Raw genomic sequence first — 15,111 nt, 5'->3', positions numbered from 1 at the left:
GCCTCGGCGGGTTAATTATAGACAAAATATATATATTTTAAACTCATTGGCAAAATGTCACATCACTCAATCTGATTTAAATTAAACCAGTAGTGTTTGAGATGAAATAAAATTAAGATTTTGACCTTTAATCACAGCAGCGTTATAGAGCTATAATCAGTTATTGTTTAAATATGAGAACACAGTCCATGTAAAAGCGTTCAGCGTTGGATTTGCTCTTTGGTTTCAGCGCCATCATGGAGCCGATCGGCGCTGTTTAACACAGAAGTATGTGGTAAAAGTCCGTCTGTTGTTTCTATTAAAACAACAAACGAGGGATTTGTCAAGATTCATATGAGCTTTCCTGCACCTGCATTGTGTTTTGGTTTATATTGGGCTCTACGTTACAAAGAGCCGATCTCTCCGGTCCGATCCGGACTGAACTCCATTGAAAGGAACCCGGTGGACTTGTTGACCACTAGTGGGCACTGTGGAGCCGTGCTGCTGGTGGTTGAACCACGTCAACAAGCACCTTTAATGGACGCCCCAAAAAACAACTAGCAATGCGCCGGCGAAGGCGATGAAGAAGAAGAAAAACATGTTTGTTGAGAATCGTCCTCTGGAGATGTTTCCAGATGTTTTTACTCGGTAGTTTGCTGAATGCAAAAATAAATAAATAAATAAAAGGACCCTGAAAGACCTTCAGAACAGCAGGAAGTGCTTTTTAAACCTGTAGAGAAGCTGCTGGTTTCCTCTGTGACTCCAATGCCAATGCAGTTCACTCACGTTAACGTTACTGGATTGGCTGTTAAGAGAACAATGACCCGTGATGCTGTTCACCTCCCTGCCAGAGGGGGTGCTGTTTTTATTGTTTGCTGAGCAGCGTCCCGTCATGCTCATATTTATGTCTACGATATCAGACAGCAGGCCTACGTATAAGATGTATTTATGTGTGTGGTCTATGGAAGATTGTGTTGTTTGTTGTTTTGGGCCAAAGCTCACACTGAAGAAAATGTATGACACAATAAATACACATTGTGAACAATAAATACACATTGTGAACAATAAATACACACTGTGAACAATAAATACACATTGTGAACAATAAATACACATTATGAACATAACACTGCAGCATTGATCTTTATTAGGGAGAAGGGGAGAGCCATAGTTATGTTACCTCTACACCTCTCTCTCTCTCTCTTTACCTCAATCTCTCTTTCTCTACCTCACCACCTCACCTCACTCTCTCTCTCTCTACCTCACCACCTCACTCTCTCTACCTCACTCTCTCTCTCTACCTCTCTCTCTCTCTCTACCTCACCACCTCACTCTCTCTCCCTCTACCTCACCACCTCTCTCTCTTTCTACCTCACTCTCTCTTTCTCTACCTCACCACCTCACCCTCTCTCTCTACCTCACCTCACTCTCTCTCTCTCTCTCTCTACCTCACCACCTCACTCTCTTTCTACCTCACTCTCTCTCTCTACCTCTCTCTCTCTCTCTCTCTACCTCACTCTCTCTCTCTCTACCTCACCACCTCACTCTCTCTCCCTCTACCTCACCACCTCACTCTCTTTCTACCTCACCTCACTCTCTCTCTCTACCTCACTCTCTCTCTCTCTACCTCACCTCACTCTCTCTACCTCACCACCTCACTCTCTCTCTACCTCTCTCTCTCTCTCCACCTCACTCTCTCTCTCTCTCTCTACCTCACCACCTCACTCTCTCTTTCTCTACCTCACTCTCTCTCTCTACCTCACTCTCTCTCTCTCTACCTCACTCTCTCTCACTCTACCTCACCTCACTCTCTCTCTCTACCTCACTCTCTCTCCCTCTACCTCACTCTCTCACTCTCTCTACCTCACCTCACTCTCTCTCTCTACCTCTCTCTCTCTCTCTACCTCACCACCTCTCTCTCTCTACATCACTCTCTCTCTCTACCTCATCACCTCACTCTCTCTCTCTACCTCACCACCTCTCTCTCTCTACCTCACTCTCTCTCTCTACCTCACCACCTCTCTCTCTACCTCACTCTCTCTCTCTACCTCACCACCTCACTCTCTCTCTCTACCTCACCACCTCACTCTCTCTCTCTCTACCTCACCTCACTCTCTCTCTACCTCTCTCTCTCTCTCTACCTCACCACCTCTCTCTCTCTCTCTCTCTCTCTCTCTACCTCACCACCTCTCTCTCTCTCTCTCTCTACCTCACCTCACTCTCTCTCTCTACCTCTCTCTCTCTCTACCTCACCACCTCTCTCTCTCTCTCTACCTCACCACCTCTCTCTCTCTCTACCTCACCACCTCTCTCTCTCTCTCTACCTCACCACCTCTCTCTCTCTCTCTACCTCACCACCTCTCTCTCTCTCTACCTCACCACCTCTCTCTCTCTCTACCTCACCACCTCTCTCTCTCTCTCTACCTCACCACCTCTCTCTCTCTCTCTACCTCACCACCTCACTCTCTCTCTCTACCTCACCACCTCTCTCTCTCTACCTCACCACCTCTCTCTCTCTCTCTACCTCACCACCTCACTCTCTCTCTCTACCTCACCACCTCTCTCTCTCTCTCTACCTCACCACCTCTCTCTCTCTCTACCTCACCACCTCACTCTCTCTCTCTCTACCTCACCACCTCACTCTCTCTCTCTCTACCTCACCACCTCACTCTCTCTCTCTCTACCTCACCACCTCTCTCTCTCTCCTCACGGTTCCCACCCGGTCCTCCCCCTGGTTGCTAGGCAGCGGCCAGAGGAAAGTGAGACTCCGAGAGGAGCTGCTGTCAGCGTCGCCATGGCAACTGCCTGAGCGATTCAGGTGGAGGTCAGGGAGAATAGTCCTTTTTTTTGTTTCTCCACCTCCACACGTCTCTCTTTCATTCCTCCTCCCTTCAGCCCTCCTTTCATTTCCTCTTTGTACCGCCCGTCTACCTTTTCCTTCTTCACCTCCTCTTCCTCCTCATCCTGTCTTATTTTCTCTGTGATGCTAATCACAGGAAGAATTAGAGGAAACACACACACACACACACACACACACACACACACACTGATGTCTTCGTAATCCAGAGAGACGGGAACGTTTAACGGAATCTAACAGGCTCTTTGGGAGGTGCGCACACACACACACACACACACACACACACACACACACACACACTCACTCACCTCTGCGGCTTTCTCTGTTCAGCTTGGCTGGATCTTCGTAGTCGCCCACCCAGTTACACTCCACGGGCATGGAGATGGGCCTCAGCCGGCCTACGAGCACACACACACACACACACACACACACACACACACACACACACACACACACACACACACACACACACAACTTAATAGTCTCCTGCGAGTCGTAATGCTCTCATGTGTGGGAAAATTAGGATTCTTGCAAAGTTTGTCTTTATTCTCTGTCACGTATAAACGTGTCAGCGCTGCACCAAATGCTTTCTCTTTTTTATTTGACATTCAAAGTTCTATTGAGGTTTTGGGAATGAATCCTTCTTGACTGCGTCATGTTTTATCATGTCATCACCCGAAAAAAAAGAAGAAAAAAAGAAAGAGAATCCTTGATTTGAAAAAAAGTGATTAATCTGATAAAAATTTGTTTTTTTAACGACTATAACCCGTCAGTACAGGCTTCCCTTTGTGTGGCAAGAAATATAGCAAACAGTTTCTTCATCAGTGACATTTTGTTATTTTATTCAAACGTGCATTTTTGCACATTCTTTATTGTTTAATTCTCTTAAATTTAATACGCTCTGCTGATGTTTTTTACACATAATATTTTTCTGTCTTCTATGTAACTTTGCTTCTGCCACAAACACATGTCCCCTTGGGATGAATACATTATACATCTATACATCTATCTATCTATCTATCTATCTATCTATCTATCTATCTATATATATATATACATATATATATACATATATGTATATATATATATATATATATATATATATATATATATATATATATATATATATATATATATATATATATATATACATATCCTTTCGCCAGGTAAAATAACATGTTTGGAGTGCAATCTATTTTTTTCATTGAATACATTTTGACTTCTGGTATTCACGACGCTCTGCAGTTATTGGAACTGTTTGGATCACACGAGTTGGCAACAATCCAATGAAATCTAAATTCTACAAATACTATAATAATATTAGCGAACCCTGATCTTTATCTGCTGCAGCTCCTCAGCCTGAACTCTCTTGGTCATCCCCGCAGCGTACCGTATGTGGGCGTGGTGCAGTAGACAGGCTCCTCCTCTTCTCGCCGGTGAGACTCCTGATCCAGGAAGGAGTTCGGTGACTCGGAGCGCTTGGCGACGCCGACGACGCCAACGTGGCTCCGCCCACCCTCGTCTCCCGGCAGGGCTCCCGTCTCGTCTCTATGGCGACAGCAGAGGCTGATTTACCGGCAAGGCAATCATCAAAGTCAAAGCCGTCCACCCCCTTTACTCATCTCAGAAAACACGGTACCTGGGTATGTACGGCTCAGCGGGCGGAGGGGGGATGTAGAGGTCCTGGATGGCGGAGCTCTTGGTGGGCGTGCCGGAGGGCGTCGCCGAACTGCTGCTGGGGCTTCTGGTTGGCTGCAGAAAGACAAACAGGATATGGTGAGGACAATGAATCTCTCCTTCACATTCTTTTACACCGTTAACGTCTTGAATGGATTAGTTCAACAAAAAAAAGACTCACTAAGACTTTGATCCCTTTCTTTGTCGTTTTGACCACGATTGCCATCGAACTACAAAGCTACAAACTACAAAGCTACAAACCAGGAACTCTAGAACTCTAACGTCTTTAACCCGTGAACACTAATGTCTTTAACCCTAGAACATTAACATCTTTAATCCTAGAACACTGACGTCTTTAATCCTAGAACACTAATGTCTTTAATCCTAGAACACTAACGTCTTTAACCCTAGAACACTAATGTCTTTAACCCTAGAACACTAATGTCTTTAGCCCTAGAACACTAACGTCTTTAACCCTAGAACACTAATGTCTTTAGCCCTAGAACACTAACGTCTTTAACCCTAGAACACTAATGTCTTTAACCCTAGAACACTAACATCTTTAACTCTAGAACACTAACGTCTTTAACCCTAGAACACTAACATCTTTAACCCTAGAACACTAACATCTTTAACTCTAGAACACAAACGTCTTTAACCCTAGAACACTAACGTCTTTAACCCTAGAACACTAACATCTTTAACCCTAGAACACTAACGTCTTTAACCCTAGAACACTAACATCTTTAACCCTAGAACACTAACATCTTTAACCCTAGAACACTAACATCTTTAACCCTAGAACACTAACATCTTTAACCCTAGAACACTAACGTCTTTAACCCTAGAACACTAACATCTTTAACCCTAGAACACTAACGTCTTTAACCCTAGAACACTAACATCTTTAACCCTAGAACACTAACGCCTTTAACCCTAGAACACTAACGTCTTTAACCCTAGAACACTAACGTCTTTAACCCTAGAACACTAACGTCTTTAACCCTAGAACACTAACGCCTTTAACCCTAGAACATCAACGTCTTTAACCCTAGAACACTAACGTCTATAACCCTAGAACACTAATGTCTTTAACCCTAGAACACTAACGTCTTTAACCCTAGAACACTAACGCCTTTAACCCTAGAACATCAACGTCTTTAACCCTAGAACACTAACGTCTATAACCCTAGAACACTAATGTCTTTAACCCTAGAACACTAACATGTTTAACCCTAGAACACTAATGTCTTTAACCCTAGAACACTAACATCTTTAACCCTAGAACACTAACATCTTTAACCCTAGAACACTAACATGTTTAACCCTAGAACACTAACGTCTTTAATCCTAGAACATTAACATCTATAACCCTAGAACACTAACGTCTTTAATCCTAGAACACTAATGTCTTTAATCCTAGAACACTAACGTCTTTAACCCTAGAACACTAATGTCTTTAGCCCTAGAACACTAACGTCTTTAACCCTAGAACACTAATGTCTTTAGCCCTAGAACACTAACGTCTTTAACCCTAGAACACTAATGTCTTTAGCCCTAGAACACTAACGTCTTTAACCCTAGAACACTAATGTCTTTAACCCTAGAACACTAACATCTTTAACTCTAGAACACTAACGTCTTCAACCCTAGAACACTAACATCTTTAACCCTAGAACACTAACATCTTTAACTCTAGAACACAAACGTCTTTAACCCTAGAACACTAACGTCTTTAACCCTAGAACACTAACATCTTTAACCCTAGAACACTAACGTCTTTAACCCTAGAACACTAACATCTTTAACCCTAGAACACTAACATCTTTAACCCTAGAACACTAACATCTTTAACCCTAGAACACTAACATCTTTAACCCTAGAACACTAACGTCTTTAACCCTAGAACACTAACATCTTTAACCCTAGAACACTAACGTCTTTAACCCTAGAACACTAACATCTTTAACCCTAGAACACTAACGCCTTTAACCCTAGAACACTAACGTCTTTAACCCTAGAACACTAACGTCTTTAACCCTAGAACACTAACGTCTTTAACCCTAGAACACTAACGCCTTTAACCCTAGAACATCAACGTCTTTAACCCTAGAACACTAACGTCTATAACCCTAGAACACTAATGTCTTTAACCCTAGAACACTAACGTCTTTAACCCTAGAACACTAACGCCTTTAACCCTAGAACATCAACGTCTTTAACCCTAGAACACTAACGTCTATAACCCTAGAACACTAATGTCTTTAACCCTAGAACACTAACATGTTTAACCCTAGAACACTAATGGCTTTAACCCTAGAACACTAACATCTTTAACCCTAGAACACTAACATCTTTAACCCTAGAACACTAACATGTTTAACCCTAGAACACTAACGTCTTTAACCCTAGAACATTAACATCTTTAACCCTAGAACACTAACGTCTTTAACCCTAGAACACTAACATGTTTAACCCTAGAACACTAATGTCTTTAACCCTAGAACACTAACATGTTTAACCCTAGAACACTAACATCTTTAACCCTAGAACACTAATGTCTTTAACCCTAGAATACTAACCTCAGGTGATTTTTACCCGAGTGATTGTGGTTACGTTATTTTCATTGTGTTGCTTATTGTCTTATTGGAGGTGGGCGTGTCTCTCTGCTCCAATCCCTGGTTTTTCAACACGCACATGTTCAGGTGATTTTCACCCGACGTTAGTGATAGAGGGTAAAGACATTTCGGATGGGTTTTAACATTGAAGGGAGACTTTTCCTTCACAGGACAAGACTCACATGTCCCAGGAACATGTGGACCAAGAACAAGTTCATAGCTCAATTATTTATATTTTTAATCATGTTTTATTGACGATTCACACATTTTCCACTCGATTTTTACCCTTTTTCAGGTCCCTCCATGATACCTGTTTTTTCGTTTTATGAGAAGTTCTACAGGCTAAAATAAAAGAAGTGTACTTTCATTTGCCATTTATTGTTGTATTTTAATATATTTTGATGAGAACTACTTTTTATCAGGTACATTATATCGGGTAAAATATACCAGACGTTATTGACGGTGCTACTATTTTTAACGTTAGTGTTCTAGGGTTGATGGACACGCCCCCTTGAGAAAAGCAGGAACCAAGAAATTGGCCCCTTCCCAATGGGCACTGCACTAGTCAGTCATAACGGTTGAAGTGATATCACGGCCCCTAAGGGACAACAATACGCTGGTGGTGGCGGCTCTCAACTTAAAACAATATATTTCTGTTATTTGTTTGGATGACGGTTCTAACAACACTTGACGCGATTGCTGAGATGAATATAATCCCCGAGCAGCGAGACTGCGCTCCGAGTCGTTGGCCTCGCGCTCGTGTTTGTGGCATAAATAACAAATATGAGCCGTTAGTTTACCGCCGTGTCAGTTGGACGCCTCAGCCGGTAAAGCTTTGGAGCCTTCGTCGCCAATTAGATACAACAATGACATTACAGAGACTGTGGCGAGGACGTCTGAAGAGGAAAGACACACCGGCAGTTTAAACTAAACCCCGAGGCTCGATGAATTAGATCACCCAAATTGTCCCCTGTGAATACCCATCACAGTTTACAGAACGACTTCCTGTTTTCATTTTATTGGGCACTTCGGCTGTTTGGGCGTGTTCGCACTCAGACTTGGTCGTAAAGGTCTGGTCATATCAATTTGGTGAGTACAACCCTGTGTCTCAGAAAATATGTTTACAGACTACAAATGTGCAAAAACAAATACGTTTTGAAAGATTCATACCAACAAATCAACAACACTTTCCTCATAATTATGTCTGCCAAGTCGTAAACAATATACAGACACGGTGAATTTACAAGTAAAACGTGATTTACATCGTTATGTTGGCGTTCAGGCAGAGACAGGATGTGTTTGTGTGGTCCAAACCCGACTGAGAAGCCGCCAAATTGTTTGGAAAAGGGCAATAAAAAAACAATAAGACACTTGGCAGGGGATTGGATGAACCATCTGTCAATCAAACTCTTACCGAAGCCAGTCGTCAAGAGCAAACACATCTTTCATTGCTGTTCTTTGCTCTTCTTTTAATGAAGAAATATTCTCTAGTTCTGATACATTAGATGCTACGACAGCATCTACAGGTATCTTGCACGCATCTAGGCCACGCCCCCAGCCGCCCGTGTGATTGGTCCGTGCTCTAGCTCACACATGCATTACATGAAGCCTGGCAAGGTTACCAGCTTCTAGTTTGGTCCCAGGACAAAATAAACATATTTGAGGCAGGTTTTACATTTGCTTCAAAGTGTATTAAAACTCTAACCCTTAATCCTATTTATTGTTTAAGTTATGTTTAGAGGTTGAACATAGGGATTATATATTATTGTAGCCCTGATTTTTATGCTTAATTCCATACCTAACATGTTTTTTTCGTACCTTGTGACCTGATATAAAAGTGTCCCCATATTAGAGGAGTTTTAAAATCAAATTAGAAGTATAAAAGTTATTTCTAAGAGACAGGGTGGACAAAAAGTTGTAAAAAAGCCCAAAATGGTCCTTTCCAAGACGTGACTAAAGCGGTCGCACAAAACAAAACAGAGATGGAGGGCAAAGAAAAGCTGATTTCCTTTGTGTTTCCTCCCTATTGTGTCGATAATCAGAGTTAATTAGTGAGATACATTTCATAATTGCGGGCGCACTGGGATTGTGGGTGGAGGGTGGAGGGTGCCGTCAGCGCTCCCTTCCCATTCATCCCCGCGTTGGCAAACAAAAACGATGCCGAGCCGCAGTATCCTGACCCACTTACGCGCTCCGGCTGTGGACCAACAGGGAGTGGGAATGCTGTGGGGAGTTATGTGGGCCGCTTTAATAAAGTCTATTAGAGGTAGAGGCGGTCCCACCTGCAGAGCGAGGGGTTTCCAGCGCATGTTCTTCAGCAGCGCAGGGGCGGAGCTGAGCGTGCTCTGCGGACGCTTCTTCAGGGTCAGCGACACGACGCCTTTATCGGCCCTCAGCGAGCCCACCAGGTTGCGTAACTGCCAGCCCACCTGAGGACGGACGGGAGAGGAGGGACAGAGTCAAAACCTCTGGACAATGAACAAAACAATCACATGCAGCGTTATGCTCGTGCTCAGCCCGCAGTCTGAATTCTCTCCACGTCGTGATTAGATCACGTTGAGCCTTCTGTGCAAAGGCAAGTGGGTGTGGAGGTGGTGGGTCTATCTATAGCGCCTCCATGTGATGTAACCGGCCCTCACTTTGAAAACAAATGCATCTTAACATGTATACATCACTTTTTTTCTCCCACAGAACCAAAATTCTTTGTTTGTAGGACGTTTGTGAACAAAAAAACGGGACACGGAAATAAAACAAAATGGCCGCTCTGCACGCACCAGAAGCATGTTTCTCTTGTTGTTCGCAGCTCTTTCTCTCGGACCCTTTTTGTGCCATGTGGAGAGAAGTTATTTCTAAAGGCAGACGCGCTATCTTAATTGCATTCCCCGGACTGACCTTAGATCTGATCATAATTCAAGAGGAGGTGCGGAGAAGGTTGAGGGATCGGATTTCGCTAATTGCCATGCAGGCCGTGTGCGAGGACACAATCTGCTGCAGCGGGGATTCAAGACACATAACTGCTACTGGCTTTAACTCCAGCTTTGATTGGCAGCTCTCATAATGCAAAGCCTGGATAACAAGATCTCAAGGGGCTTATCGTGATACATAAAACATCGGAACACTGGATAACAACTTCATTGTGTTGTTAAAATGAAGCTTTTCCAACGTAAAAACAACACAAACACATTAGCACTTTTTTAAGTTGTTGTGTTGATTATATGTTAAAAATTCCCGCTGTTTTTGGTCTCCACCAACTCCTGAGGTACATATCTGTCTCTTTAGCGGCTAAACGCTGCTCCATGTCCACCAGCTAGTCTCTAGCTGTGTCTGTGTGCCGGTCGGTGCTGAGCAGGTAGTGTTCAGGTGGTTTTCAGAGCATTATTGTTCTGGAAACAGCTTGAAGATGTTGCTGCAGTGTGACTGCGATGAGACCGAGATAAAACAGAGAAATACGACTAAAATACAAATACAACTGTGACCATATCTTTGGATTCATCATTATGAGCGACCTCTTTTCACATTAAACATTGTCATCTATTGTTATATTAAAAATATGAATTATAGCAGCCTTAAAGATGTGTTTACATCCGAAAAACAGTCGTTATTAGAATCATATTATTACAATCATTTGAGAAACATACAAAATGTAGTTTTTTTTCATGTAAGTCCAATTTCTTCATACTCATACGTACATATATATATATATATATATATATATATATATATATATATATATATAAATATATATATATATATATATATATATATATATATATATATATATATATATATATATATATATATATATAGAATGATATCTTAACTGGATAGGGTTAAATGCATGTTAAAAGGACCACCGTCATTTTAAAACCTGTATATCCACACATGTATATATATAGAAGAAAATAAATATATATAAATGCATGTTAAAGGAGCATTCCGTCTTTTTTAAACTATCTGTAACCTGTATATCCACATACATACATATATATATATATATATATATATATATATATATATATATATATATATATATATATATATATATGTATATAATATAGACACATATATATATGTGGATATACAGGTTTTATGCATTTAACCGTTTCCAGTTAAGATATCACTCCTTATGGTAGTAAAAATAGATTTAAGTGAACACGTGAAACACAAAAATATATATTTAGAAGACACACACACACACACACACATACACACACACACACACACACACACACACACACACACGATAATACACCCACCACAGTCTGGTGGTTGACTTGTATGACTTCATCTCCCGCGTGGATCTTCTTACAGCGATCAGCCGGCGACTGCAGAGACAGAAGAGAAACAGACGACTGAATTGATCCGAGCTCATCGATCGCTGCAGAGATCTCTACGGAATCTGATCCGCTGTCAAGGATCCACACGGATAGTTTTGTGGAGTAAAAATAGCTTTTTCTATACTACTCAACACCCCGGGCCGGATGGGAAATCCACTCCAGTGCTGTTTGTGGAACGCAGTTTATTTTATATTTTTATTACAGATACAACTAAGTGCTTGTAGTTCAGCACGTGGATGTGTGTGATCGTCTCACCGCTTCAGTGGTTCCTGTGATCACGTGGAGGCCGTCGTAGGTTGACTTGATGTACATCCCCTGGAGGACAGAGGGAAGGAAGAGTTTAGCGCTGGAGATATAAAGTATGACGCCTTTCTGAGTCCTTCAGATTCAGATTCAACTTTATTGTCATTGCACAGAGTTACTGTGTACTAAAGTACTGAGACAAGGAAATGCAGTTTAGCATCTGACCAGAGTGCAAAAGAGAAGCAGTACAAGTGCAGCAATGTGCTGGATAAATACAATGTAGACAGTATAAACACTGGATATGAAGTGCAGATATATACAGTGTATATAGTATAGTGTATATATATATATATATATATATTTATTTATATATATATATATATATATATATATATGTATATGTATATGTATATATATATATATATATATATATATATATATATATATATATATATATATATATATATATATATATAACAGACGAGCAGCAGGACATCAGAAATGTTAATTAAATTATTATTTATTATTATCCGACGCATTAATTTAACAGCTGTAGCCTTCTGTCCTTAAATACTTATGCAAATAGTTAATCAGATTACAAATGTTTGACGTGAGAACATTTTTACTGGGAGATTCTTTAATTGACGTGAGGTCACGAAACAATCTTGTGGCTGAAAACACGCGCCAAACTTGAACTGAATTAGCATGAATTAGCTGCAGCTGATGCAATGTGATGTTTAAAATGTCAGACAGTGACGGTTAGGAAGGAGAAGCTGCTACCTACATGTGTCCCACTGCTCAGGAAACAAGTGAGGAGACATGAAAGGTTTGATGTGAGATTTGTTAGCGGCAGAGCTTAACACATATTTTGCCAACCGGGAGCCCGATCCAAATTGGAACCTTCTAATCTCTATCTGACAGTGTTGGAAGTCTTAATTTGAAGCATAAACACCATTATCAGGCACCGAAATCCAGTCCCAAACCATAAAATGTGTTTGTTTGGTTTGCCGGGTCTGTGTTTACAGGAGGAAACGTTGAGGGATCGGGATGTCTGCCGTGACGGTTTAGTGTTCGGATGTGATTACAACTTTCAGAGATCACACGCAGTCTGACTCTCATCCAATCACTTTCTATTTCACTTTTCTACAGAACAAGTAGGAGAGAGAAAGAAAAGGAATTGAACCTGAAGAAAAATAATGTTTTATATTATAGGCTCTTATATATGAGCTTCTATATAACCTCATATATATAGGCTCCTATATTGGCTCCTATATATATAAAGGCTCCTATATAGGTTCCTATATGTAGGCTCATAGCCTATATAGGAGCTTCTATATAGGCTGTATAGACTCCTATATAGGCTCCTATATAGCCTATGTATATGCTCCTATATATAGGCTCCTATATAGCCTATATAGGAACTTCTATATAGGCTGTATAGGCTCCTATATATTCTATATATAGGCTCCTATATAGGGTCCTATATAGGCTCATATGTAGGGTACTATATATGCTATATATAGGCTCCTATATAGGGTCCTATATAGGCTCCTATGTAGGGTCCTATATAGACTCATAAAGGCTCATATGTAGGGTCCTATACAGAGGCTCCTATATATGCTATATATGCTCCTATATATGCTATATATAGGCTCCTATATAGGCTATATATGCTCCTATGTATAGGCTCCTATGTAGGGTCCTATATAGGCTCATAAAGGCTCCTATGTAGGGTCCTATATAGAGGCTCCTATATATCCTATATAGGCTATATATAACATTATAGGCTCTTATATATATTGTGTGTACAATATAAACACAAAATCATGCCAGTCATTACCAGGCCTTCAGAGGGCTTGATGTTGGTGAGGTGCACCAGCTCGAGGTGGGCTGACTGAGAAACCAGCGGGTCGGATGACACACACACGATGTGCTCACACACCTCCGACAGAGTCTTGCACTACCAGAGAAGAAGAACATGTAAGAGGACGGGTAACAACACAATATTAGAGGATTTCTCTTTGGCTTTATGGAGAAAGTAAACCTATTTATCCTAATATAAAGCAAGTGGTCAGAATTAAAGGCTGCCACTGTTATCAGGTGCTATAAGGAGCTTCCACCTGCATCACTAAAACAGAATTTTAGCTTTTGCAGATATTTTTGGGTGTACTCGCCTGCCTCCACACCGCAATATAATGGAGGTGAATATAATGTGCGGCGCCTTCAGCAAATCAAACAAGCAGAAAGAGGAATCTACTCCACATGCTGTCCACAGTTTACGGACCATTTCCTGCTGGAATCAAAAAACAGCTGACAGCGTATTTCCTGACAGCAATGGCCCCCGAACCTTTTAAAGAAACATTTAAAACACACATTAAGAGTCCCGCGATACTGACAGTATATTATCTTCCAATCGCTTTCTACTTAACGTGACCTTTTTGCTGAATATCTTTGACCCAGCATGCATCTGGGCATCCTTTCCCAGCAGCAGCAGCAGTCAGAGTCACAGACCTTTTTCACAGCAGACATTTCCCCTTGCGACAGCAGGAAAATCAGACGTGGAACTAACGACATTAACAATGGCTCCGAGAAGCCGTGCGGCATTTAGTGATTGTATTAGTAACACGCGTGTTCGACAAGTCAAAAGGACGGCTGTGCAAATGTTCATTAAAGTGCAGCTGCCTGGGAACAGCTGATCCATCGTTACCTTTATTCTATTGGCTGAAAGGTCAGCGTTGTTTGTGGAATTTGATTGAACCGATCCTTTATCCTTTAAAGGAAATGGGTTCATTTACCAAGAGTTCAATAAGAAGATCGATACCATTCTCAATGCCTCGGTTATGACGTTCAAATCATAACTACGAGCAACCAACTGTCAGCCGAGACGATGTGTACAAGAAGAAAATCAACACTAAAACCTTTGAAAACGCACTGCAAAAGCTAATTTCGACCATTTTAATTATGTGACGACAAGCGGTGTGTTGATGTTCTTAAGTCGTCACATCTGGAGGTTTTCATTTTCTTTGCATTCTGCTGATATTGTGTGAATTCAGCTTTAAGTACGGAGCTCGAGCCGCCAGGCGGTTTAGCCTAGCTTAGCCTAGCTTAGCATAAAGACTGAAAGCAGGGGGGGAAACAGCTAGCGTCAACAGCTAGCGTCAACAGCTCGCGTCAACTGTTAGCGTGGGTGTTTCCAAAGTTTAATAATACGACGACCAGCACTTCTAAATACTAAATACGTTAATTGAAAAAGTCAAATTAATTATTTGGGTCACATTTCTTTTGTTATTGGTGAGTTCATTAACTTTGGACAGAGGCTTGATGTTTCCTCTGCTTCCTGTCTTCATGCAAAGCTAAGCTAAGCAAAGCTAATCCCCTCCTGGCTGGAGCTTCATGCATG

At 41.4% G+C, this 15,111-nt stretch overlaps 1 protein-coding gene across 1 annotated transcript in view; it reads right to left on the bottom strand.

Annotated features, from left to right (window-relative positions):
- cnksr2a (connector enhancer of kinase suppressor of Ras 2a) overlaps positions 1–15,111 on the bottom strand; it is a gene marked incomplete at both ends in the record, with an annotated part of 51,991 nt that overhangs the window by 15,806 nt on the left and 21,074 nt on the right. The window contains 7 exons of the mRNA XM_079233989.1: positions 3,145–3,234; positions 4,227–4,384; positions 4,476–4,588; positions 9,414–9,560; positions 11,388–11,456; positions 11,724–11,783; positions 13,552–13,671. Coding sequence (XP_079090115.1) covers positions 3,145–3,234; positions 4,227–4,384; positions 4,476–4,588; positions 9,414–9,560; positions 11,388–11,456; positions 11,724–11,783; positions 13,552–13,671 — 757 coding nt within the window. The remainder of the gene's footprint in view (positions 1–3,144; positions 3,235–4,226; positions 4,385–4,475; positions 4,589–9,413; positions 9,561–11,387; positions 11,457–11,723; positions 11,784–13,551; positions 13,672–15,111) is intronic.

This window comes from Taurulus bubalis, assembly GCF_910589615.1.
Source record: "Taurulus bubalis genome assembly, chromosome: 18".
Lineage (NCBI taxonomy): Eukaryota > Metazoa > Chordata > Actinopteri > Perciformes > Cottidae > Taurulus > Taurulus bubalis.
Note: the sequence above shows the minus strand (reverse complement) of the source record. Positions and strands in the feature narration are given on the sequence as shown.